The sequence below is a fragment of the Colossoma macropomum genome, unplaced genomic scaffold (genome assembly GCF_904425465.1).
Source record: "Colossoma macropomum unplaced genomic scaffold, Colossoma_macropomum, whole genome shotgun sequence".
In the NCBI taxonomy this organism is placed as follows: Eukaryota; Metazoa; Chordata; class Actinopteri; order Characiformes; family Serrasalmidae; genus Colossoma; species Colossoma macropomum.
Genome location: NW_023494792.1, coordinates 3,325,304 through 3,350,360, shown reverse-complemented (window position 1 = coordinate 3,350,360; position 25,057 = coordinate 3,325,304). Strand labels below are relative to the sequence as shown.

At 38.6% G+C, this 25,057-nt stretch overlaps 2 protein-coding genes across 4 annotated transcripts; one reads left to right on the top strand and one right to left on the bottom strand.

Annotated features, from left to right (window-relative positions):
• The first annotated feature begins 1,463 nt into the window (after nucleotides 1-1,463).
• nkx2.5 (NK2 homeobox 5) lies at nucleotides 1,464-7,354 on the top strand. Its single transcript, XM_036575429.1, has 2 exons — nucleotides 1,464-1,785; nucleotides 6,732-7,354. The coding sequence occupies exons 1-2, from the start codon at nucleotides 1,464-1,466 to the stop codon at nucleotides 7,352-7,354; spliced, it is 945 nt and encodes a 314-aa protein (XP_036431322.1).
• Nucleotides 7,355-16,058: 8,704 nt separating this feature from the next.
• Nucleotides 16,059-23,736, bottom strand: bnip1a (BCL2 interacting protein 1a). Of its 3 annotated transcripts, none has more exons than XM_036575602.1 (6): nucleotides 23,647-23,736; nucleotides 23,155-23,247; nucleotides 22,979-23,070; nucleotides 22,313-22,417; nucleotides 20,887-21,005; nucleotides 16,059-17,730 (listed from the first exon to the last, which is right to left on the bottom strand). In XM_036575602.1, exons 1-6 carry the CDS (start codon nucleotides 23,662-23,664, stop codon nucleotides 17,534-17,536), a joined length of 624 nt encoding a protein of 207 aa, XP_036431495.1. In that variant the 5' UTR covers nucleotides 23,665-23,736; the 3' UTR covers nucleotides 16,059-17,533. The 3 variants fall into 3 exon arrangements, with proteins under 3 accessions (XP_036431495.1, XP_036431493.1, XP_036431494.1); XM_036575601.1 differs by having other exon boundaries at nucleotides 16,060-17,730; nucleotides 23,597-23,719; XM_036575600.1 differs by having other exon boundaries at nucleotides 22,979-23,247; nucleotides 23,597-23,725.
• Nucleotides 23,737-25,057: the final 1,321 nt, after the last annotated feature.

Genomic DNA, 25,057 nt, shown 5'->3' with positions numbered 1-25,057 from the left:
ATAATATAAATATATATGTAATGGTGTCTGATCAGCTGTGAGAAGCTCCTGTGCTGTCCAGTGAGGACCTACAGTGGTCACTCTTCTCAAACCAATGCTTCCCCCTGAGGAGGGCAGCTCAGAGACCGTCCGGATACTTCCGCAGCTCTTCAGTAACTAAGCAGTGACACTTTTCAGCTTAATGAGCCCCTGTAGAGCAGATAAACCAGGACTAGACAACCTGAAAATAGCAGCCTGTGGAGGAAACCACTCTACACTCCTAAAATAAACAAATATACACATAATAACGGTTCCTAGATGGTTCTCGCCTTTGACTCAGTATTCTAAGAAAAAGGACTTATGATTGGTTTAGAACTTTTACATTATGTGAAGGTTCTTTAAACTTTGGAATTGTTCTTTACACTGGCATCTCGTTTACAAGAGTGGTTCCTTAAAGAACAATCAACTGAGGTTCTTTCAGGAATCTAAAGTGTTGTTTCTGTGGCATCCCTCCAGAGAACCCTTTTTAGTACCTTTATTCTGAGAAGTGTATGAGGCAGTCTATAAAGAAGATCAACGTGTAGTCGTCTGCAAAATTATGGGCGCCCCTGGTCAAAGGACATGTTTTGTTCATTTGAAAATATGTTCCACATTCTGTACAGTGAACACACATCTGCACATTTCGATGCACAGTCAGTGTTTGTTTTTCTGAATTTAACATATTAGGGGAAAAAAAAACTTAAACATAAAATGTGGCCAGTAATCATGGCGCTTTTTTCAGCATATTAAACAGTTATATTAATCAGCAAATTAAAAAGAAATGCTTTTTAGCAGAAAAAATACCAATATTTAATTTATTTTCACTCACAAAATCAACAAAACATGGGCCCTGGGGTGCCCAAACTTTTGCACACGGCTGTTATAAGCACATTTGTGAGAAAGAAGAAGGTGAATATAAATAAGTCTCCTCATTAGCCGCAGTCTAATTGGCCAGTTTGTGCGCGTGCCACTGTAAAATTGATTTAACACTTCAGTTTAATGAACCTCTATATAATAAGTTAACAGAATGTATAACTTTAATGAGATTTCTTTAAAATCACTGTCAGATCCTCGATGAATTCTTTACTTTTCAAAGTTAAAACAAGAACTTTTCAGTCACTCCGTCGAGCTCCTTCTGTCCTAATATCCGGGCGGATGTCCGAGGAGGATTTGTAAACCGTAATTCCCGTAAACTGAGCTGACCAATGAGGGCGTGTATAGCTTTTTACGCACTGGCCCCTCCTCATCTACACACTCACAGACACACACTGTCCTCTTCTGTCCCACAGGACCCCAAAACTGAGGTCTGAGGGCTCGAGGATGAGGATGGTCCAGCAGCAGCAGCAGCGCGTGTCTGTCCACTGAGTTTTTTCCTTTCGGTTTCTCTGGACGCTCCTCGATGCCCGCAGCAGTGGTCGGAGCAGGTCGCTGAAGAGGAGACCCTCATGGCCATGTTTTCCTCCACACCGTTCTCTGTCAGGGACATTCTGAACCTGGAGCAGGCGCAGGGCGACGTGGCCCCGCTGGACATGGACGGCTCGTCCTGCATGCTGGCCGCCTTCAAGCAGGAGCCCGCCTTCATGGACGTGCAGCCCGGAGCCACCGCGGCCGCCCTGTTCGGCCACGACGAGCAGCAGGACGGGAAAGGCCAGAGAAGCAGCGCGGCCCTCAGCTACGAGCCTGCCTTTTATGGCAAGGACTTCTTAGAGATGGAGCTGGACAAAGAGGCCAAGACGGACGACGCGTTCGAGGGCAAAGAGAGGAAAGGTGAATCTGATTTACTGATCTTTAAAATGAGCTTTTATAAACTAACTATATTTATTTATTTATTTATTTATTTAATAGCTGTGTGTATAAATATATATATATATATATTCGTAAGAATCTATATATATATATATATATATATATATATATATATATATATATATATGTTGATTTTCTAAATGAAAAAAGTTACACATCCTGTACAATTTTAATGCACAACTCCTGGTTATTTTGCTTTTTCTGTTAATTTTACATATTCGAAAAAAAAAACATAAGTTGTGGCTCGTGCAAAAAAAGAACATTTATATTTCATGCTTCATTTTTTGGTTCTTCGATGGTTCTTTAGTAAAGATTTTATACATATCATAGAACCTTTTGAGCGCTTAAATGGCTCTTGGTATGTTGAAATGGTTCCAGGTCATGACTGAGTACGTGTTCTATATGGTTCCTTAAAGAACACTTTCGAAAACGGTTTAATATAAACCACCGGTTCACTCGTCCAGGTGTACAGTTTCTATTTATTGCCTAGGTTTAACATATTAGAAATAATAATAATAATAATAATAATAAAACATAAACGATAAAATGTGCCATAACTTTTGCACACATTTTATGTTTTACATTTCCCCACAATACGTTAAATTCAATGAACATAAAGTCATAAAAGTGCAATAAACTATGTGTTCACTTATTTAAACAATCAACAAATCATGTAATTTGACTAGGGGTGCCCAAACTTTTGCACACGACTGTAGAACTCATTGTTCTAGTGTCCCTCTACAGAACCCAATTTCGGCTCCTTTATTTATGTGTGTACATGATACAATCTTTATAAAATAAAGGTCCCAGAAAGAGTTTTTGTTGACTCTTATATTATAAGCACGCGCATTCCGAGCACCATCTGCGGCAAAAACAGGTCATCTCGAAAGATGTTGGAGGACTGGTGTGAATAACTGTCCACTGAAAGGTTCTTTACGGAACCCAAGGTGGTTCTTCTAACCACATCATCGCAAAGAACCCTAGGTAGCTCCTCCATCAGTCAGAGTGCAGCAGAGTCACACACTTCAATACAAAACGCCCTTTCAAGTCGAAGAGTCAGACAACCTCCTGGTTTCATTGTGGCCCACACTGTTTCACTGTACACTGAAATAAAGGTCCTGTGCAGGTACGTGTTTCATTTATCAAGGTAAAACCGATGTAAATGTTCCATGAAATGTACAACAGTGTTTTTAAGGTCCAGCTGTGTAGCTTAAACACGTTTTTCCAGGTGAGAAATACATATTTGTACCTTTACATAACCAAATGATTTAAAACAGAAAGGATAAATGAGACGGGGTGTGTGGAGTCAATACAATTTACGAGATATAATTTCAATGGATTATGGTACAGTTATGTTCCCTGACTAAAGGTACTGAGATGTACCCTTGAGGGTACCACCCCAGTGACAAGGAGGGCACTGCCCCAGTGACAGTTTAGGACCTTGTTTTGTGAGAGTTTATACAGAGAGAGAGAGAGAGAGGGAGAGAGAGAGAGAGAGAGAGAGAGAGAGAGATCACGGTTCAGATTATAACTGTTATTATTACTGTATTACAGATTATTGACCTGCAGCGAAATCAAAGTGATCTGGGGGTCTTAATGATTTCGAGTCTGAATATCTGTTTATAAATCTCTCCAAACACAACACCGCTGATCTACAGCACTAACGCGCGAGTGGCAGCATCAGGCCTGTCTAGACCACTAGAACAGACAGCGTTAGCGCTCGCAGCCTCATTACTGAGTTCTGTTAGACTGAGACCAGTAAGAAAAAGACCCCCTGCAGGCTGAGCTCAGACTATCACTCCTAAAATCAGCTGTATTTGCAGTAACAAGACGTAGAGCTCGTGCTTCCTTTGTGCTGCCTGGACTCTGTTTATGAAGACACGGGGCTGTTATTATATCTGACCCATGAAAACGAACCTATAACAGGAATAATCACGTTCAGAGGAGCTGCTGTGCTATGATGACTCAGTTTCTTGATTTTTGGTGCGTGATTTATGAGTCTGCTGGAGAAGCTCTTCCTCGTGCGCAACGGCGCAACCGACCCGCGCAACATATTATCATTGTTACACTCTCAGAAATAAAGGTAGTAAACTATCACTGGGGCAGGCCCCTCTTGTCACTGGGGTGGTCCCCTCAGGGGAACATCTCAGTACCTTTAGTCAGGGAACATAACTGTACCATAATCCATTGAAATTATATTTTGTAAGTTGTACTGACTCCACACACCCCGTCTCGTCTCCAGGCTTTTATTTTATTGTTCTGTTTTAAAACATTCGGTTATGAAAAGTAAAAATACGTACTTTTCACCTGGAAAATCTTATTTAAGGTTCACAATTCGTCTTTAAAAGCACTGTTGCACCTTTGAAGGAACATTTACATTGTTTGTACCTTGATGAACGAAAAATGTACCTGCACAGAACCTTTATTTCTAACAGTGTATAATGGAGACAGTTACCGTCTCAGTTACTGGTTTAGCTCTTCAAAGTTAAGTAGTAACATCACAAATTCAGAGTTTTACATTCCTCAAAATGAATGAATAAACAAAGTTGCACTTTTAACTCAAAATGTGTTGAAATATTTCGATACCCAGTAATGAATAATGCATTTGGGGTTACTTTTAACTCAGAATGGGTTACATGAGAAAACAACATGACACAAAAAGTGTTGAAATGGGTAACACAAGTTAGTGTGTTGTTACTTAACACATCAGTTTTTTAGGACACTTTCTATACAGCCTCAATTAAAATTAATATAAACAAATGAGTTTAGTGTCCTTACAGCACTGTGAGGGTAGATTCAGATATTATGGACCATACAGTATCAGGGGCTCTGTTGTTTATTTCAGTGTCTGTTTCTTTATACTGGACGCTTTATATTCTTCCTAAATAAGCAAAATGACGCACTTCTATGGGCACGCTGCATTTCAGTAAAAAAGGAGACCCAATCAAACAGAAACCATAGCAAACAGCCACATGTGACCTGATGACCCTCAGTGCCTGTCCTTCTATCAAAATGTAATTATTAAATGTAATGAGAAAGGAAAACCCCAGTCGTCCTCTGATTTACTGACACACTCTCAGAAATAAAGGCACTACACTGTCACTGGGGTGGTACCCTCAAAAATATGTCAGGGGACATGACTGTGCCATAACCCATTGCAAGTAATTTTGTAAGTTGCCTTGACTCCACACGGCCTGTCTGAACTCCAGGCTTTTATTTTACTCTTCTGTTTTAACCCTTTTATTATGTCTGAGGTCAATTTGAACCCATTCAACGTTCAATGTCTCCAAATAAATGACTGACATCTCTTTTTCAAAGAAACAAAAGAAACAAAGTACTGGACACATAAACTTGGGTAACAGTTTTGTTTGTAATCATTTCCTGGAGGTTTAAATTGCTGATCCCAGAGATAAGGATGATGTAAATTTGAAGCTGACAGGAGGGTTCAATCTTTTGGTTATGGAAACGTCCAAATAAGCACCATTTCTCTAAGAAAAACTTCTTTAAAGTTCACAGATGGACATTAAAACCACTGCTGTACCTTTAATGGAACAGTTACATTGTTTTTACGTTGATGAACAAAAATTGTACCTACACTGTTCCTTTATTTCTGACTCAGCGTTTCCCTTAAGACTCACATAAGCCATGCATTCAAATACCAAATCATCTACATACCCAGCTCATATAAACAGCTGATTTAAATAACACGTCTCACTCGAAATAAGAGTCGCTCTGATTTAGAGCGCCAAACGATGAGTGTGCTCGCGACCGAGAACAAATCAAACGGAGAACATCGAGTCTGACTTAAAGGAGAAGTCCAGCGATCTTTCAAAATTTCTGCAAAATGACATGGTTAAGAGGTAAACAGAGCCGTTCAGAGTGGTTCGGTGTGAAATGCTCCGTTCTAGAGAAAATTAGAGTCAGAATTGTTCACAGTGGTGGTGATAGGAACCAGACGTCTGAAGGGTTTAACGTCTCTAAAAGCTCCATCACAGAAAACTTGTTTTCAGATATATCGATGATATTATACCATCATCTGCATCACATACTAAAACTCAGAAGGCACGTGCTTTTGGTGCTTTCGGACAATAAATAAAACGGCTATATTTGCGTTGTAGATGTGGCGGCTTCTCTCAGCACCACTGTAAAGAAATCAGTGAGTTAATCTAAAATGTAAATCTAAAAGTATTTCACCCCAAACCCCTTTAAAAGAAGCAGTAAGTAAACATTTCTGTTAAAACTAGATTAAATGTTGAGAAAGGAAACGTCGCGATAACGAAAAAGGTGTATTCACTCATTTGCCGCCAAAATAGAACACAAAATAAAAAATAAAATAAATAAATAAATAGTATATTTACGCGTCTCGCTTTCATTTTTTATTTATTATTTAAAAAAAGACAAGTGTATAATAAAATATGCTTAAATGGAACATAATAATAATAATAATAATTGACTGTCATAATGTAATCAAATAATAATAAAATGACTGTTTAAAGAACGAAAAAGTCACGATTGTTGTGTTTTTATGGTGCATTTACAGACATACAAAAATAAATAAAAATAATAATAATTATTATTATAATAATTATAATAGTAATAATAATATAGTATTGTTGTTGTCAAAAGTCATGAGTATGTATATATATTCGTATTATTATTATTATTATTATTATTATTATTGATACACTGAATCACCGGAACAAAAATACCGTGTCAGTTAAGCCTGAAATATGTAAGTCATGTGGGAACGAGCAGTCAGGTTAAATCAAGCCTTTGTGGTTTAAATTATAAATAAATAAATAAATAAATAAATAAATAAACAGTTTATATGACCCAAAGCTCAGCTCGGTTAAAGTCCCACTCGTGACAGTGGTCTGAAGACTCTCTGCCTCTCTCTCTCTCTCTAGCCTCCAGCTGCCCCCCCGCTGATGACCAGCCCCGAGCGCCGGGCTCGGCTCGCGCGGCCCCGCGGAAAAGGAGGAAGCCGCGCGTGCTCTTCTCACAGGCGCAGGTGTGCGAGCTCGAGCGGCGCTTCACGCAGCAGCGCTACCTGTCCGCGGCCGAGCGCGAGCACCTGGCCGGCGCGCTGCGGCTCACCTCCACGCAGGTCAAAATCTGGTTCCAGAACCGCCGCTACAAGTGCAAGCGGCAGCGGCAGGAGCGCGCGCTGGAGGCGGCGGGGCTGGGCGGCCCGCGGCGCGTGTCCGTGCCAGTGCTGGTGCGCGACGGCAAGCCGTGCATCGCGGACGCGGCGGCGGCGGCAGCGGCGGCCTACGGCGGCTCGTGCAGCATGGGCGTGAGCCCCTTCCCGTACGGAGCGTACCCGGCTGCTTTCGGCAGCTTCCCGAGCCCCGGCGGCTCGAACTATGCGTGCAACTACTCAGCGGCCGCGGCGAGCGTGCCGGCCATCCACCACTCAGCGTCGCCGTCCAGCGCCAACTACATGAACTTCGGGGAGCTGAGCAACGTGCAGACGCCGCTGCAGTCCGGCGGGGGGGTCTCCTCACTGCACGGCATACGGGCCTGGTGAAGGATACGCTCCAGCACAGCGCGCTCCCACCGAAAACAGCGCGACTGGAAAGTGAAGTTAAAGGGGAAGTCCACCCCACCACCAGAAATTCTGCATAATTCAGTTTTTAAGATGTGAACAAAGCCGTTCAGAGTGGTTTGATGTGAAAAGCTGTGGTACAGAGAAACTTACGAGTCAGAATTGTTCACAGTGGTGGTGACAGGAACCAGACATCTGAAGAGTTTAAAGGGGAACTTTTCAAAAAGAGGAATTTTTCAAAATTCCTGCATAATTCAGTGGTTAAGATGTAAACAAAGTCATTCTGAGTGGTTTGATGTGAAATGGCTAATAGGACGGAAACTTACAGACTCAAATTTCTTTACAGCTCACAGGAACCAGGGCTCATATTGTCTGCAATGCAAATATACTATCCAAAACCACCAGCGGACCTACATGTGTCCTCTAAAGTTTCTGCTAATATCAAAATAGTGGCAGATCTGAAAAAAATGTGTAACTGTCTGCCATAAATACATTTTTAAAAAGTAAATTTTAAGCAAAAAAGCGTATTGCAAAACTACTGTAAAGCAATGTCTCAGACATCAGGTAGTGTATTCACAACCATTTCATGTAGCTTTTAGAGGCATTAAACTCTTCGCACGGCTAGTTCCTATTATCACCACTATCAACAGTGAGCTTCAGTGAGTTTCTTTACGACCATTTCACACCAAACCCACTCTGAATGACTGTTTACATGATAAACATTTAATTAGGCAGAATTGCTGAAACATTTGGTGGAATTCCCCTTTAAGGTGTTCAAAACTGTAATTCTCATCAGCTGGAAAGGACTCAGATACCATGCAGCATAAGGTCAAGTCAAGTTGAGCACTAGCCTAAAGGCCCAGCAGTACCTTCAGTATTAGTACATTGATACTATTATCCTGCTTCCTTGGTATGACAATCGAGTGAGTGTAAGCACATCATCACAGCTAGTCAACACTACAACCTTCATAAACTGTCTACATCTGATGAGGAACATCCTGTGAGTGCACTAAATTGCATCCTCCTACTCTATACACTAATGTGTCTAAAACTACAGTACGCAGTGGTATACCTGTGTCTGGGTAGATGGATATACTGTGCCTTCTTAGCGACCCCCACCTCAAGTGCATTCATCCACATACCATAAATACACACACACACACGTGTATAAATATATATATGATATATATATATCATTGTGTGTGTGTGTTAAACTCAGCAAATAAATATAAATGATGCACTTGTGAAAAACACATGCAAAACTTGTGATGAAGCTTGAGTGTCCCATCTGCTCCAGTAAATAAGGCCTTTATAGATCTAATCAGGTCGCTGACTTTCATTCAATAGTCTCACTATAAACGTGTCCCATCAACCCAATCCTAATTCAGCGGTATGCAGGAGCATGGCTTATGAGCCCGTCAGAAAAACTGTAACACTGTGATATTTCTGTGTTCTTTTTCATGATGTTGTTCATGATGTCATAAAATGTATTAAATATATATTATGCACACCACCTATTAAAAGTTAGGAATCAATGTGTTCAATAAAATAAAACCAATTACCTGGGAGACAAATATATGTAAAAGAAAGGCTTCAAATAATTAGTAAGGAGTTGTAAATAATTAGGATGTTTAGATGGTTCTATAATGCCTGAGAAAGCAAAAAGGAACATTAAGAATGCTGCTATAATAAAATGAACATCCAGAATGCATTGTCTTGTAAAAGTTATGATCACATCCTGAACTCTAAACAGAAAATCACACTATATGGTTTATAATTTAATAAATTATTAGTGTATATAAAATAACAATTTATTAACTAATGAATGACATGTGATTCCAAGTGTATTTATATAAAATAACTGATATAGTTTATTAAAGCACCCATACCTTGTATTTTACTTGGTTTATGTACCAAAACCAGCCACTATCATTTTTACATCACCATTTTCCAACCTGATTTTATCCCTTAGAATGAAACAGGCTGGTTTTGTTACTGTACCTTTAAGAGTGATATATGTAAATGAGCTCTGTTCTGATTGGCTGCCTTGTGTTGGCCCTCATTCAAAAAAGCAGTCCAGGCTGAAACACCTCTTATAACTTCAGTCTGGGTAGGCGGGGCTAAACAACTATGAGCTGAATAAATGGATATATGTAAATGTGTTGGGTTCTGTGACATCACCCAATTGGGAACTGTAAATTCAAAACGGGCCCTATTTGCAGCTTAGTTTCCATACATGGCCTTTATGGACTGTGAGGTAAATGGTACATTTCGCAACTTTAACAGTGTTTATATACTGAGTCAAACTCTTTTATTTAAAGAACGTGAGAAAAATTCAGTGTTTCATGAAACGGGCCCTCAACACTGCACAGTAGCAAGGTGCTCGCTAATGAGAGAAAAAGGTTCAGTGAAAGCATGTAGACTCTGCTTTTCAGCTGAGATAATAAACTTCAATATCACTGAACACTCTTCTCCACGCTATTAAGCCAAACTCTCCAAAAATAAAACAAGCTGCAATAAATAAAATGACACAATACAAAATGCTTGCAGGAAGTTCCTCTTCAGAAGGTCAAAGCTGTAGGTCGTAGGGAGGACTGTGACTGTGCAGTAGGTCTTAAAGGTCCAACAACAGCTACACATGACACAACTCAGTATGGGTACTCCAGGTCTCTAGGGTACACATTCTGGATGCTACCCACTGTAGTACAGTGCAGGACTGTAACAGTGCTCTGGATATTCTTTACTATGTTTTCAGACATCACTATAAGATTACTACAAAAACAGTGCACTATAATAGTGAACAAGGCATACTTTTAAACTCACTTTGAGCCCCACACCTTTTTGAATTGGGTACTAAGTAAGCAGGAGAATAGTTTGCAAGTCTGCTGCAAAAACAGCATGTAGTATGTAGCGTTTGATTTTAGAAACAATATGAAACCAAAGGACGAGTCCCAAATCGCTCTTCACTGGACACGTAGTGCTTTATTTGGGAGTGAAAACCATCATGTCCTGTAGTGCACTATAAAGGGAGTAGGGAGTCGTTTGAGACTCAGCCTTAGGCTATAAATTAAAGTGCACAGATGTCTTTTTTTTTTCCTTTTATAGTAGTGGTATTGATATTCCTGGGAAATTTTGCTGTGAATTTAAGCTTTGAGTCCAATCTGGTTATCTGATTTTTAGTTAGAATTCCTTTGAAATGTGAGGGATGTAAGTTATTATTAGTATTATCATCATTATTATTATTATTTTTATGTGTGGCTTGTTCCATTTATAACTGCATCGTTTTCATCATGTTCATTCTTTGAATCATTAACTTGTTGTTTACTAAAGCAAAGTGTACATGATGTCATACAGCGTAGGCCTACACATCCTAAACACATTTCAGGTGTGTTTTTTACCTGTTTTTTACTGTTGTATCATCTGTGCTTGATTTGGGTGACCACTCAAAGCGGACCCACACTTTAAAAGTGACTGTAACACTGAGGGTCTGACAAACTGTGTTTTCATGGGCTTTAGGCTGAGGACATGCGGTGTGCATGTGAAAAGACGAATGTGGATACATTTGAAGAGGCATGATCTGTAATCTTCTAAAGTGAACAATAAAGTCTTTGCCAATGTAATAATGATAATGATGGTTTGTTTTGGGGAATCAGAACTTTGTTTGCTGACCCTTTCTATTAATACCATGTTGATAAGAATCTATGAATACGGTCATATGATCTTATAATGAAGTCATAAGGCATGATAAATGCAGCTATAAGTAGTTATAAAAATGCATAGCCATGTTTATTATATATTTTTAACTGTTAATAAAATGCATATTTAGCACTAATAACACATTATCAGTGCCAAAGAAAGTCAGTCTCAACTTGCACAGTGCATTATAACAAACCTGCTTAGCTATAAACATTCACTGAGCCATGCTGTGATTTATGAATTATACTTACATGGAATGGAATAATCACTTGTAGTCATTTCTAATGCTTTTTAACATCTTTATAAGCCTCAAGTGACAGAATTTATATTATCATCAATTGACATATATATATATATATATATATATATATATATATATATATATATATATATATATATATATTATGTTACAAGATATTATAAGATTTATTCATGACTAGGCACGACTAGGCAGGTTGGTTAGTCAATGCCTTATAGATGGATCAGGTGTTATTAATGTGCAGATTCTTATAGACATGATATTCATTCATACACTCTTTTTGTATTGGTTACTATTAGTATGAATTATTATTAGCATTAGTAATTATTAGTAACAGTAGCAGTAGTTTTAGTAGGGTAAAGCTGGGCACAACATTACACATTTTGTTTTAGCTTAACAATTCTAAAAATATTTCAGCATGATTGATATTTTGTTTTGTACAAAAAAGCAACAAACACATCACTGCTGCAAATGAAAACAGAAACATTATTTCTAGCACGTTTATGAACAATTTGGCAGAACATGAGGGGAGTGCAAACTTTAGCTGAGTTAATAATAATAGGTGGGGTTAATTGTATCAGACTGAAGGGCTGGTTGTAACAGTCACTAAAAAGTCTTTAAATCAGGGCAAACACAATACATTCAGCTCAGGTCTATGTTGTTAGCTATATTAGTATTACAGCCTAAATACATAAAAATATAGCCCTCAAAATAAATATGACAAATGAAAAAAACTCAAACTCAAACTATTTTGACTATAAAGTAGAAAAGCATGATAAAATTGAAATAACAAAACAAGTATTTTGATACATATGTGAGCATATTACAACTCACCCTGCTGTGTGGGGGCTGTACTTTAGCATAGCTCACTATTTGCTTCAAAATGGTGCAGCCAAAAGAGTGATTGAAATAATACAGGTGTGAATTCTGTGACTGATACACATCTCAGTGACAAAAAAAAAACGAATGATAAAAAAAGTACTTTTTTAAGGTGAATGTCAAAAAATAGCTTTCAAAGTACTGTCAAAATTCAAAGATGAGGTAAAAAATGACTAAAAGTTTGTATAACTTTTTACGCCGTGTCCCCAGCTCTCCCCTAGCGACAGTAGCATTCAGCAGGAATCGTAATACATGGACAAAAAAGACACTGCTATAGTAATAACTGTAATGGTATAATCTATAATTAGAATCTAATTATATTACATTAGAGCCATTCTGGAAAGGGAATTCTATTGATCTTTCAAAACTGCTCCATAATTAAATTATTAAGATGTAAACAAAGCTATTTAAGTGGTTTGATGTGAAATGCACCATTTTAGAGAAACTTGCAGAGTCAGAATTTTTCACAGTGGTGGTGATAGGAACCAGACGTCCACCTCGGAAAGCTCCCTCACAGAAAGTTAGTACATGAAATGTTTGTGTATACACTGAGACACTGTTTAATGATAGTTTCACAATAACGTTTTGCCCTAAAATGTATTTTTTAAATCTATTCATAATGGTGAGGTACATGCAGAGTGTTGTGAGGCAACATAGTGACCCAAAGACTTTTTTTTCAGATTTACCACTGTTTTACCATCAGCAACATTACATATAAAAACTCAAACGACAGTCAGAGTTCAAAGGTGGTTTTGGATAGTAAATAAAATGGCTATTTTTGTGTACATTAGCACTATAACAAAAAAAATAATAAAAAGCAATAATAATTGTAATATTAAGAATACTAAGAAGACAAAAAGGAAGGGGGGGCATAGTACCGCACATGCTTAGTCAATAAATTGAACATTCATAAATAATGGAAAACACCTTATTCACAATCACTCATCATTTAAGCTGCTTATCCTCCTGGGTGCTGGAGCCTATCCCAGTGCTTATTGGGTGGAAGGCAGGAAACACCCTGAACAGGCCACCAGTCCATCACAGCCCATACAATTCAGTAGTTATGAATAGAAAACACACTAAATAGGGGTGTATTACTGAGGCCCTGTGTGAGCAGTCAAGTACATGAGGCACTGTGAATGGCCAATAGGCCTCACATCAGTAAACACGGTAAAACAACACCTTCCTCCATCTCTAGTGTTAACGTCTTTTTCCAGTGTTTATTACAGGCTTCCATTCAATGGCTAGGTCTGAGTTTAGACCCACTGCTGTGTCTACAATAAGAACATCTGAACAGCCTAAACAGGCTTTTCCTCCTGACATCTCTGGACTGTTCATGTCAGGCGTGTTGCCAAATGAGCTGCTCAAATATCATAAACCAAAAACTGCAAATATTTAATCTGAAAGTCAGACCTCATTCACGTTTGCCGTCTCGTGTGACTTTGATATGACAGGTCCTCCCACCAAAGCGCTATTGATCCGCGGCACATGCGTCACTGAACGGCCTGTTATTGTTTCCTTGACTGATTGCTGAAATTAAGAGCCATTCAGCAAAAGCTCACCCTCCATTTGCTCCAACAGAAGAGCAGTAAATCTGAACGTTTTCACTGAGATTCACTGTGGATAGTAAACGTCCAACGTGCACAGCCTGCTTTATATTTATCTTGGAGGCATTTCGGCTGACTGACAGCGCGAAAGTGTCGTGCTTAATGTTTAAAATGGCTCAATTTGCTGAACACAGAAGCAGAGTGCAGGCTGTGAGAGAGGGCATGTGCATGGAAGGGAAAAGGAGAGACACAATAGGAGCCACTTCAGATGAGTAAGAGACAGTGCTTGGGCGTCTCTCCGGTCTCTCCACACCTGTTAGTGGACACTCGTGAGCAAGTTTATCCAATTGTGTCTGCATATAAACAGACGAATGCCTGCAATGAAAAAGTGACGTAGTGAAGTAACTTGATTTAACATCTGCAGCTTCTCCATTTGAATAAAATATTTTATTTCAACTGATTTATTACACAAAGTACCACTTGTTTACACACCATCGGCTTAAATGTTATAAGCTTGACACCAAAATGTAAACCAATGGTTTATTCACAATTTAAAGTATTCAGGGAACAGCAAGAAATCATGATATGTAAAAAAAAAAAATAAGATTACATTACAGTGAACAGACTTCTGCACACTTTAATGCACAATTACTGTTTATATTCTGAGTTTAACATACTGAAAAAAAAACAAAAAAACAAAATACGGCCTGTGCAAAAATTATGGCACGTTTTATTTTTTCCAGTATGTTAAACTCAGCAAATAAACAGAAATTATTCACTAACTACTCTATCTATTTATAGTTACTTCTTGACATAAAATAACTAATAGCTATATTAATAATTAATAGCTACTTGATCAGCAAGATTTGGTCACCGCTTTCTGAATATGAGACATTATGGATATTCATTTTACTATAAGTTTATTTTAGATGCTATACAGCATTTTCGTTATTATAGAATCATTAAAAAAAATAATTTCACTTCCTACAAATTGAAAACTCTAGAATATTAGCATTGTACTCGATTCATGGTATAAGTATCTGCAACAAAACTGGTTTTATATTATTGATTGAATCAAAGCATACACTATCATTGAATGATATGTGTGATATGATGTATGTAAACCGAAGGACTAGAATACATTTGATTAAAATTACATACACATTCAACGCCGCACCCTTTTCATTGTGGGTTTAAGTGCTATCGATGACAGTGAATGAGGTGAAACAGCAGCAGTCCCTGGGCGAATGGCAGTACTGTGAGGGAGCAGCGAGGGGGTTGAGAGGAAGGTCACGCGGGCACAATGGCCACTCGCTCTCTGAGGCGTTGAAAAGAACAAGTCAGATAGCATGGACGCACAACTCCAAAAATAACAGATCTCATCTTCCACCCCCAATGGAAAGAAAAAGAGAGAGGGAAAGAAAGAGGAGGAGTGAGATAGGGAGAAAGAAAGAGAGAGAGTGAGAGAGAGAGAGAGAGAGAGAGAGAGAGAGAGAGAGAGAGAGAGAGAGAGACAGAGAGGTGGACAGAGAAACAAAGAGAATAAGAGAGAAAAAGAGATAAAAGAGATGCTAAAATACTTTATGTGGTAACAAGCAAATTAACTTGTTTTATACAACTCAAATAGATACTGAACCATTCAAAGCCTTTATTTGAGTTAATAGAGAAGAGAGAGAAAAAGAGAGAGAGAGACAGAGAGAGAGAGACAGAGAGAGAGAGAGAGAGAGAGAGAGAGAGAGAGAGTGGAAAAGGTGGAGAGAGGTAATGGAAAAGAGAAAGAGAGAGGGGAGAGAGGGAGTAAGGGGGGGAGGGGGAGAGAGAGAGAGAGAGAGAGAGAGAGATAGTGGAAAGGGAAAGAGCGAGTGGTGTGGGGAGGTGTATTAATCAGCTCTTCCGACTCTTATCGGAGAAAGGACAGAGCTGCATGCCTCTTTATCTCTGGTGCTGAGATTGCAGCCGCAGCTTTTTTGAGCTTTTCTGCTCTGATACTGCAGCTGACTCCCGGCCAGCACAGCAGCTGCCAGCTCCGCAACGTACCGGATGAGTTTAACTCACCCGAACCAGCGTGTCATACCGGAGGTGTCCCTGTGACAGCATGCAGTGCCCGGCCTGGAAATAGCCAGGAGCGAACAGCCCGGGGGGGCATTAATAACTCACTGAGTTAGCCTTAAACTTACAATAAACTCAGGCTTAGACTCCTGGCAAAGCTTCAGTGCAGACTTCAGTGACAGAAGCAAATATCAGATCAAATACATAAAAAACACAGATTTCCATTCAACACTGGATTGCAATATTTATTTTATAGTGTTTTTTTATGTAGCGATGATACACACCTTGAAAACTTTCAGACCTCTTCAACAAAACAAACATCTGATTTCATTAATAAGATCTTTAGCTGACATAAATAAAACAAAAACATGAAATTCTCATTCTGAAACTGTGCTCTTTAGGAACGGTTCTGCCAAACATACACTCTGATTAACCATAACCTTTTGACGTAACAATAACTATTGCTCTGCACATAACAGATTATAAAAAGACAGGTGATGATTAAACATCAGCTGCTGCCTCTTTAGAATGGAATAATAAAACAATAAGCCACGAGAGCCTGTGGGTTACTGCGATTTTATAAAATACTGAATAATAATAACTAAATAATGAGTTATTATTAATAATAATCGACATAAACAAGTATTCTGCCAAGAAATGTAATTCCTTTAGAGTACGGTATTGTTGTTAAACAACCATGGCTGGATTAGGAGAAGAACGTTTGGTCGCCCATCGCTGTATGTTGCGGTCATTTCACAATTTTTTTTTCATGATTTAAGTTTTTATTGTATAACAATGAACATAAGATAACACAGCACTGTTTAATGCAGCCCAACAGAGCAAAACATAGTTAAAAATAGCCATGTGGGATTCAGACACATTCATACTCGATAAATGATACAATATTTGGCTGTAGAGGCTAGAATTTCCAAACTTTCATAGCTAGTACGCTATTTAGGGAGTACAGAGCCGTTTGGGATTCAGCCTGGGTTTGACGCGACTTCTGACTGAAACACGGACATTTGAAGTGTGTAAAACACTCAAGTGACATTCTTTAGACTTTCATACTACCATTTTACAGTTATTCATACCGTAAGTAGTTTAATTCAAGCCTGTGATATTAATGATGGAGTTGTTTAGCATGTTTGCTATATTTTAGCCTGTTAGCTAGCTGACCAGCATAGTTCTAGGTAAGAACATAAGTTGCCAGCCCCTCAATTTAAACAGAAACGGCTTCCTATTTTATCAACAGACCCGGTGGTCCATGCAGGCAGCATGAGAATCAAAGATTATTCCTTTAACTGCCCAAGGGTTTTACGTGCTGTGGCACAGTAATATACAATTATAAATATGTATATGTATGCAAATATTCAGTTGATGTGAGGCGGTCATAGATGTGCGGATATTGTGGCTTTTACAACAGCAAGGTAATCAGTTCTTGGCAGATTATGTTACAAATTATTCTAAGTCTGCAGTCAGCTACTTTGCACTTCAGTTTAAAGTGCATTTCCATCATTAAACACTGCACCAGTGCTTTCCACAGATACAGATTAAGGCTAGGCCTAGACAAAGACTTTTAATGGCGACCATCCATTGACAAGGAAATTCAGTACAGTTTTAGTTTAATCTGTGCCTGGAAAGTCATAACATAGTGTTGAAACTGATCCAGCAATTCACAGATCGCCGTCAGATCTCAGCTAATGTTCCTGATCAGCGTTTATGTCAGTTTGGTCAGAGGAAAGGGAAAAGTCTTTTCTTCAGAATGTACAGGACAGTGGCCAGAAAGAGTGCCAGTGCTAGGAAGATGAGCAGCTTGTCTGTAAGTTCTCGTCGGTTGTATTTGGTGATGAGTTTTCTGCCCAGCTGAATGGTCCCAGTCATGGTCTTAAACTCTTCGTTGGTTTCCAGAACCGTTCTTGAAGACGTGGCTACAGAGAGAGACGGAAAAGCTTTAACCTCTTTAACCAGAGGGAGAAAATGGTTTATTCTCTCTAACCTATACTTTCAAAATAGACGGTTCTTCAAGGGTTCTTTAGTGAACAAAATGGTCCTATCTAGAACCATGGACACTCACAGAACCCTTTGCATGATTAAAGGGTTCTTTGCATCATGATTCAGATTGATGGAGAATATATATTGTAGATGGTTCTATATAAAAGCTTTTTGAAAATGGTTCTATATCACACCAAACAGGGTTCTTTTATTGTAACAAGCTTGATATCGTACCAATAGCAGAACCTTTTTTGGTCTGATATAGCACCATTTTCAAAAAGGTTCTATATAGGACCACCTACAGCACATTCTCCATTAGTCTGAAGAACCATTTCTTGATGCTTATGAACCATTTCAAAGAACCCTTTACGTGATTACATAATCGTGAAAGCGTTCTTCAAATTGATGGAGAATGTGCTGTAGATGGTTCTATATAGAACTTTTTTGAAAAGCATTCATTATAGCTCCAAAAAGGGTTCTGCTATTGTTGGGATATCAAACTTGTTAACAATAGAAGAACGCTTTCTGGTGCTATTCGATGCATTTTCAAAAAGGCTGTATATAGAACCATCTACAGCACATTCTGCATCAATCTGAAGAACGCTTTCACGATGCAAAGAACCAATCAAGCATTTGAGTGTTCATGGTTCTATAGAGAACCATTTTCTTTACTAAAGAACTCTTAAAGACCCATCTTTTTAAAATGTGTACACAGACATCATGGTTCTAAATAGAATCATTCCCTTTACTAAAGAACTCTTGAAGAACCACCTGTTTGTCGGCTATCATGCCGAAACTACTCCAACACAGGAAGAACTACACAGCTAACAACAACACACCACACAATGCCCATGAGTTTTATTAGTTTTATTAAATTATTTTATTTAGGTTTGATCTGTTGCAGCTCTGAATCACTATTTTTTTCCCTCCATCCAGCATATTTGGCTAATATCAGCTCGATACTGGTCTCAGATCGGTTCCATCTCTGATCACTACTTTGAACAAATGTTTTGAACATTAAAAATAAGCTGTTACTGATTGGTATTCTGGTGTGAATATATGTTCTCGCTTATTCAGAAAGTGCCTCACAGCATCTATCGGCAAAACTGTGGATCTTATCACTGATATTAGTGATATTATCGCTGCTTCCTTTTAACACATTTAATGTTTTACTTCAATCAGCATAAAGCTCTTTGGATTACAACTAAAAGAGCACATGGTTTAATAAATTAAAGACCTTCCTGTAGGCCTGTCATAATTATTGCTCACTGCCATTATTTGAGCTGACTGCAGTTAATCTCCACAGTTGTTAGCTTTAAGAATCGTGAGTTTACTTTGCAAGAAACAGAATGTGAACTAGGTGCATTGTCATGCATTGGGTTGAGGCAATTACATGTAAACAAACACATCATTGGCAGGGGCGTGAACACAGGTAGGCCTGGGATCACAGGCTCACCCAATCAAATGAGCACATAATATTTATTAAGCTGCATTTTTAAGATGATAAAACTGGATTTGTTTTCTGTTAGTGCTCACACTGTATTATGGACAAATAATATCATTATGTTGTCTGCCAACTACTAACTACTAAGCAACCACTACTATCTGGCACTGCCTCAAGCCTTCAGTTTGTGATCTGCACACAGTTGTGGTCAAAAGTAGAAAACTGTAAGTAAACTGTGAAAGATCTGTAAAAGTAAGACCCCATTGTTTTCTACTCACCCAAAGCCAAAAACTAACACAAAAACAAGAACATTGTCGTCATCAGTGGTCTGCTAGATTGGCAGCTACGAAGCTCATCTACTACAAAAGCTAAAATGGTCTGTGGCAAAATGTCAAATCAATGTTTATAGTCATGGTTACGTCACTGCCAGTCACGTGCGCATTGTGGTGGCAGAAGAACAGCAGAAACAAGTGGAGCAAAATGGGCGAGACCTACAGAATAACAACAAAAATGTCTTGTTGTGCTGTTGAATGCCAGAATCGGAATGGAAAAACAAATGACCTTCATTTTTGTAGAATACCATCATCAATGATGCCCTTTTATGTGCTCGCTGTGTCTGTCTAACCTTAAAAAGCACTGCAGGTGCATGGATGCAGCACGACCCTAACCTGTGATGATTAGCCTACATTAGAGCATCAATTTGATGTAAAAAATAGATCAAGATAATATTCACACATGCAATTAACAGAGGGAATACTGAATTAGCCCTACTTAAGTATTAATCTTACATTAACCTTATGGCATGAAATTATATTTAGACCTATAAAATAACATTTATATACACCTAGATAGTAGTTGCAGCAGCGGTTCTAGTAATTTACATTGTTCTAACATACTTTCAACAAAGAAACAAAGTTAAAACTAACCCAACCAGATGCAGTTCGCCATCCGTATATAATTGTTTGACCTGTTTATAGCCCATGTCTTGTATAGCTGTGTTTTATGTCTTTGTCGCTGACCGGGCAGTACGTTGGTCTATAATACACAAAAACCATCTGACAAATCTCAAGGCCCTGGACACAATCACAAAATATAAAATTGTTTACGTCAAGAGATTTGTATGCCATGAGTTTTTCTTTCGTACAAACGCTTTTTCCCACAAGGTATACAAAGATGTCTGGCCACCGTATTTCTGACCATTTAGTTGGATCCTTGACCCATTGACCCGACAGTGAGTATATGTCAAGATACCTCACCCTATTGCTAAAGCTTATTAGTGTAAGACAACCTGTCTTCTGCTGGCAAACCATTACAGTAACTGGAGAAGGCATCCAGATGATCCATATTCCTCTATTCCAAAAATGGTCTAGTAAATGCATCGAGTCATCACATGTAAGACATAATTAGTCCATAAACATTTTTTCATACTGCTGTGGCAGTATGCTTTAGTATGCTTTAGAACTGGTGCTGTGACACCTGTAGAAGTCCTATATGCTTATTTGAGCTCAAGCTATTTCCGTCTTCAGTTGGGAACTGTTAAGTACTAACAAATAAAATGCAAGACAGCTAATCAGCCAATCTGGCCACTTTAGGCTTGTACTCTAATAGGCCTGAACTACAGGCTATCAGGTTAACAGGAAGAACTTACCCAGAGTGCTTATTGTCTCCTCACTTTGCTGCACCTGTTGGGACATCATCCTGCTGATGCTCATCAGGCTCTCTGTGATATCACTGGACGTCTGAGCCAGGCTCTCTTTGGTCAGCTTTCTGTTGGGAGGAATAAAAACATCAGCAAAGTAATCACCCTATTCTTCATTCTCTGCACAACAAGACCACAGGGACAGTGTTGCAAGGCTACCCCCTTTATGACACAACCAGTTTCTTTGTTTCCTTTTCCTACAGGCATTAATTGAGCCGAATGTTCCGTTATGCACTTCAGGCACATTGTGGCTTTAGGAGCTAAATCACCAACTTTATACACCATGACATTTCATGATAATTGGATCACAGAGGGATCTGTGGATGGCTGTGACCTTTTTCTTCCTCACTGAAAACTTGTTGCTTCGGAGGTTTTCTTGACAGCAACAACATAATGCTATTTACCGCTAGAACAAACAGGTGTGAACTGAATTCTAATTTGCTTTGGAACAAAAACAGAATCCATTTTTCCAACTCGGCAATAAAATCAGATTTAGTGAGTCATCCAATGCCCAGTATCAGATTATGTCTCAAGAGCCTCTGCTGCTGAAAAATGCTTAAAATAAACACTTAAAGCAAATTCAAACAAAAGCCATCAGGATTTTTGTACTGAGAATTTCTTTCCTTCTCATAACTGTCAGTCAATTTTGAACTAACCTTTGTACTCCCCATTTTAAAAGGTCTTAAGAACTTAGAGATTACCACTCTTATCCACAAAGGCCCAGTACTGCTGCAGATTTTCATTCCAATCAAGTAGAAGCACACCTGATTCCGCTAGTTTGATCAGTTTACTCAGTCTTCAGACAACTGATTGGGCATATGAGATGGGCCTGATTGATGACCACTGACTTAAATATTTATTTACATGTTCCTGTCAAAGGACTATTTAATGCACTGGTGTGATATATTTCTAATGGCATTTTTCCTCTTTAATAAACTTCCATAACCAAAAAACTGAGGTGTTTATTTGCTCCCAACCAGATCTGCAAACCAGTTACAAAGTCTTGCATTAGCAACTGCCCTCTGCTGGATAAAGGTGGTATCACCACTTCAAGTCACATTAGAGTACTTTGCTCTAAGAAAAATCTTTAAAAATCTCAAATATGTTCTTCACTTTAATTAAATGTTACAATTTATAGGATTCAGGATCTTTTTTTATGTCCATGGTGTTAAAGTAGTGATGAACCAGAGTCAAACCTAGAGCACAAATATGCACACAAAAAATAAGGTATGATCCATAAATAAATATCAGAATTTAACACTGAGATTACACATATACTCTATGTATAATTTGTGTTATTTATAGATATGTCTGTGTGTGTACATGTTTGTACCACCAACATTAATCCAGCAGTCAAGCCTTTCCACTTAATCACCTCTGTCTCGCTGTAGTGCCCCCATCATCCAGCAATTCTTCTTTCTCCAGCTTATCAATGGCCAGGTTACTGGCCAGATTGGCCTTCCTCCATGCCGTCTGATTACTGTAAGACAGACAGAGGTCTATTAGAGAGAAAGCATTCACCCTCCTTAAGATTTCACTGAACATTAGAGAACAATACATGGCCATAGAAGGCCTTTAGTCATCCAAGTCACTGAATTGCCTAGTAAGGCTACATACAAGGTATGCCATATGATTGGTTGTCACTTTGGCCCTGCAAAATTCCTAGACACTCGATTAGTGGCTTTTGGCTACATTTAGTGGATAGGGAGCTGTATTCACCACACAATGTAAAGTAGACTGATGTTTCAGCTAGAGAATGTAATTTACCTAAGTTATTGTGTTGCAGTGCTGACGGTATTCTGAACCAACCAAATCCGTTCTTTGTACACAAATGATTTTATTGAATACAAGAAACGCATAAGAAATGCTAACATAGGAAAATGCTTGGATTCCAAGGAAAATCCTGAATGGGTGGCAACCCTAGTGATTAGCTCTGGTGTGGTTTTCGATTAGCTTTGACTTGCTACTATTAGACACAGATATTTTCTTTATCAGAAATGTCAATATGCTTCTGGACGCCCTGTGTGAGGTGAGTCCTCACCTAAGCATCTGTTTGCGATGGGCCTCCACCTCTTTGAGTAAGGCCAGCTTGTCAGATTCTTTATCCTGTTCCCTCCCCATTTGCTCCAGATCCTGTTGAGACAAGTGTTGTAAAAATGGGCCCATAAATTGAGAAGAGAATCCCATTTTCCCTGAAGCAGTGCCTTTGTATCTCACCTGGATCCGCTGCCGGAGACGACTGAACCTGTCCTTCACTTTGCAGTTCAGCTCTGTCAGCTCACTCTGTGGCCCTGTGCATTCACTGATATCCTACAACAATACAATACAAGGTACATTAGCATCATATGGACGCATCTGGCTATGATACTACTAGAGATTTCCATATGACAACAGGGTAGAGTGACTTGGCATGCATAGAAACTCTGAACCAGCTACACATTTGCACAATTAAAAACACAAGAAGACAGCTGCATGTTTGACCACTGCATCTCATGGTGACTGATATAGGTTAACGGGTTCTTGCCAGCCAACAGTGCAGTGCCAGAAACTCTGTTCTCAAAAACAGCATCCACATACAGACAGTCCTGAGAGAACCGAGACAGCACCGAGACAGCTAAAAAAGACAGAGGGACTGAGAGGAGCTGCTGCATCGCCATACCTGAATCAGAGCTTTTATCTCCAAATCATACTTAATAATTTCTTGCTCACATATTCGTACGTGTACATCTGCCATCTCTGCTGTGTTGTGAATGTTTGGAAGCTTCCGGCAAAAAGACACGCAAGCTTCTAACGGAGCGGCTCAGATTCACTGATCTACAAGTACACTTTCGCAGTATTTCCTGTTGGTGTATGACGTGTAGATCGACGATTCAACATGGCGGCAGCTACGTCAGCAATGACAACGAAGACATTTGGCGTGCCCTTCAAAATAAAACCTAGCGAAGGGAATAAAACAAAACTGAACTAATCTAAACTAAACTAAACTAAACTAAACTAAACTAAAATAAAATAAAATAAAATGGATTTTAGTCAACTATATGTATATACTTTAGTATACTGATGGCCTTGTCACTAGAGACAGTAATGCTCTCTCATACAGCACACTATTTCTTTCTAATCATTCACATTAATTAATTAATTATATTAATGCATGATCCAAAGTCAAAGTAATGCATAAACAAGAAAAAGAAAATTCAGTCTCAGCCTAACTTTCCGCAGAGCGAGTTTGACAGACTTGTACCTCTTATATAGAGATGCTGCTAGTCAAGTTTCATGTGTTTTGGTTAGGTGGGTAATAGAAAAATAATTTATATTTTTATAAATGATGTATGCATTTGTGCATGCATTTAGTACTGTATTTAATTATGTATGTATGCATGCATGTATGTAGTATGTACGTATATATATGTATGTAGGTATGTATGCATGTATATATGTATGTATGTATGTATGTATGTATGTAGATATGTGGTAACAAATAAAAGGGAAAACCTGAGCAAATGAGCAGAGAAACATAATGAGTGCAGATGTTCCAGGCAGGCGTACTGAATGACAATTAAGCAATGAATATCTCACCATGCTCTGTTGCATGTCTAGAAATGTTGAGCAAACCCAGTGGACCTGCATTATGGATCAAAATGCGAAAGAGGAAAATGAGTATGAGAATAATGGAAATCATATGCTACGGCCTTCACAGTCACCAGATCTCCACCGAGTTGATCATTTATGGTAACTAACTGAATCATAATTATTCATATATAAGTATTATATGGTGGATGAGCAGTTTGGCTGTGACTTGATGGGACACCCACATACAGCTGGAGTCTGTGTGTAGTATATCATGAGACCTTGTGAAAGAGGGAGAAGTACATATATATATATATATATATATATATATATATATATATATATATATATATATATATATATATATCCAAGTGTAATAGATCTTCAGCATTTAAAAAAAAAATCATTACTTCTTGGTTTGGAAATAAGGGTGGTGAAAATGGTTGTGACTTTTAGAGATAATGGTGTGCAAATCAAAAACTTTGAAGGAAAGGAAAGGACATGGAGGAGCCATGTGTTGACCATTCCTTGCCCAAAAAGAGCATAAAAAGTG

Coding starts and splice junctions, on each gene's coding strand:
- nkx2.5 (XM_036575429.1), top strand. CDS start 1,464: ATGGCCATGTTTTCCTCCACACCGTTCTCTGTCAGGGACATTCTGAAC. Junction 1,786..6,731: donor CGAGGGCAAAGAGAGGAAAG/GTGAATCTGATT, acceptor CTCTCTCTCTAG/CCTCCAGCTGCCCCCCCGCT.
- bnip1a (XM_036575600.1), bottom strand. CDS start 23,671: ATGGCAGATGTACACGTACGAATATGTGAGCAAGAAATTATTAAGTAT. Junction 22,418..22,978: donor CATCGCAAACAGATGCTTAG/GTGAGGACTCAC, acceptor TCTGTCTTACAG/TAATCAGACGGCATGGAGGA. Junction 21,006..22,312: donor GGCACTACAGCGAGACAGAG/GTGATTAAGTGG, acceptor TCCTCCCAACAG/AAAGCTGACCAAAGAGAGCC.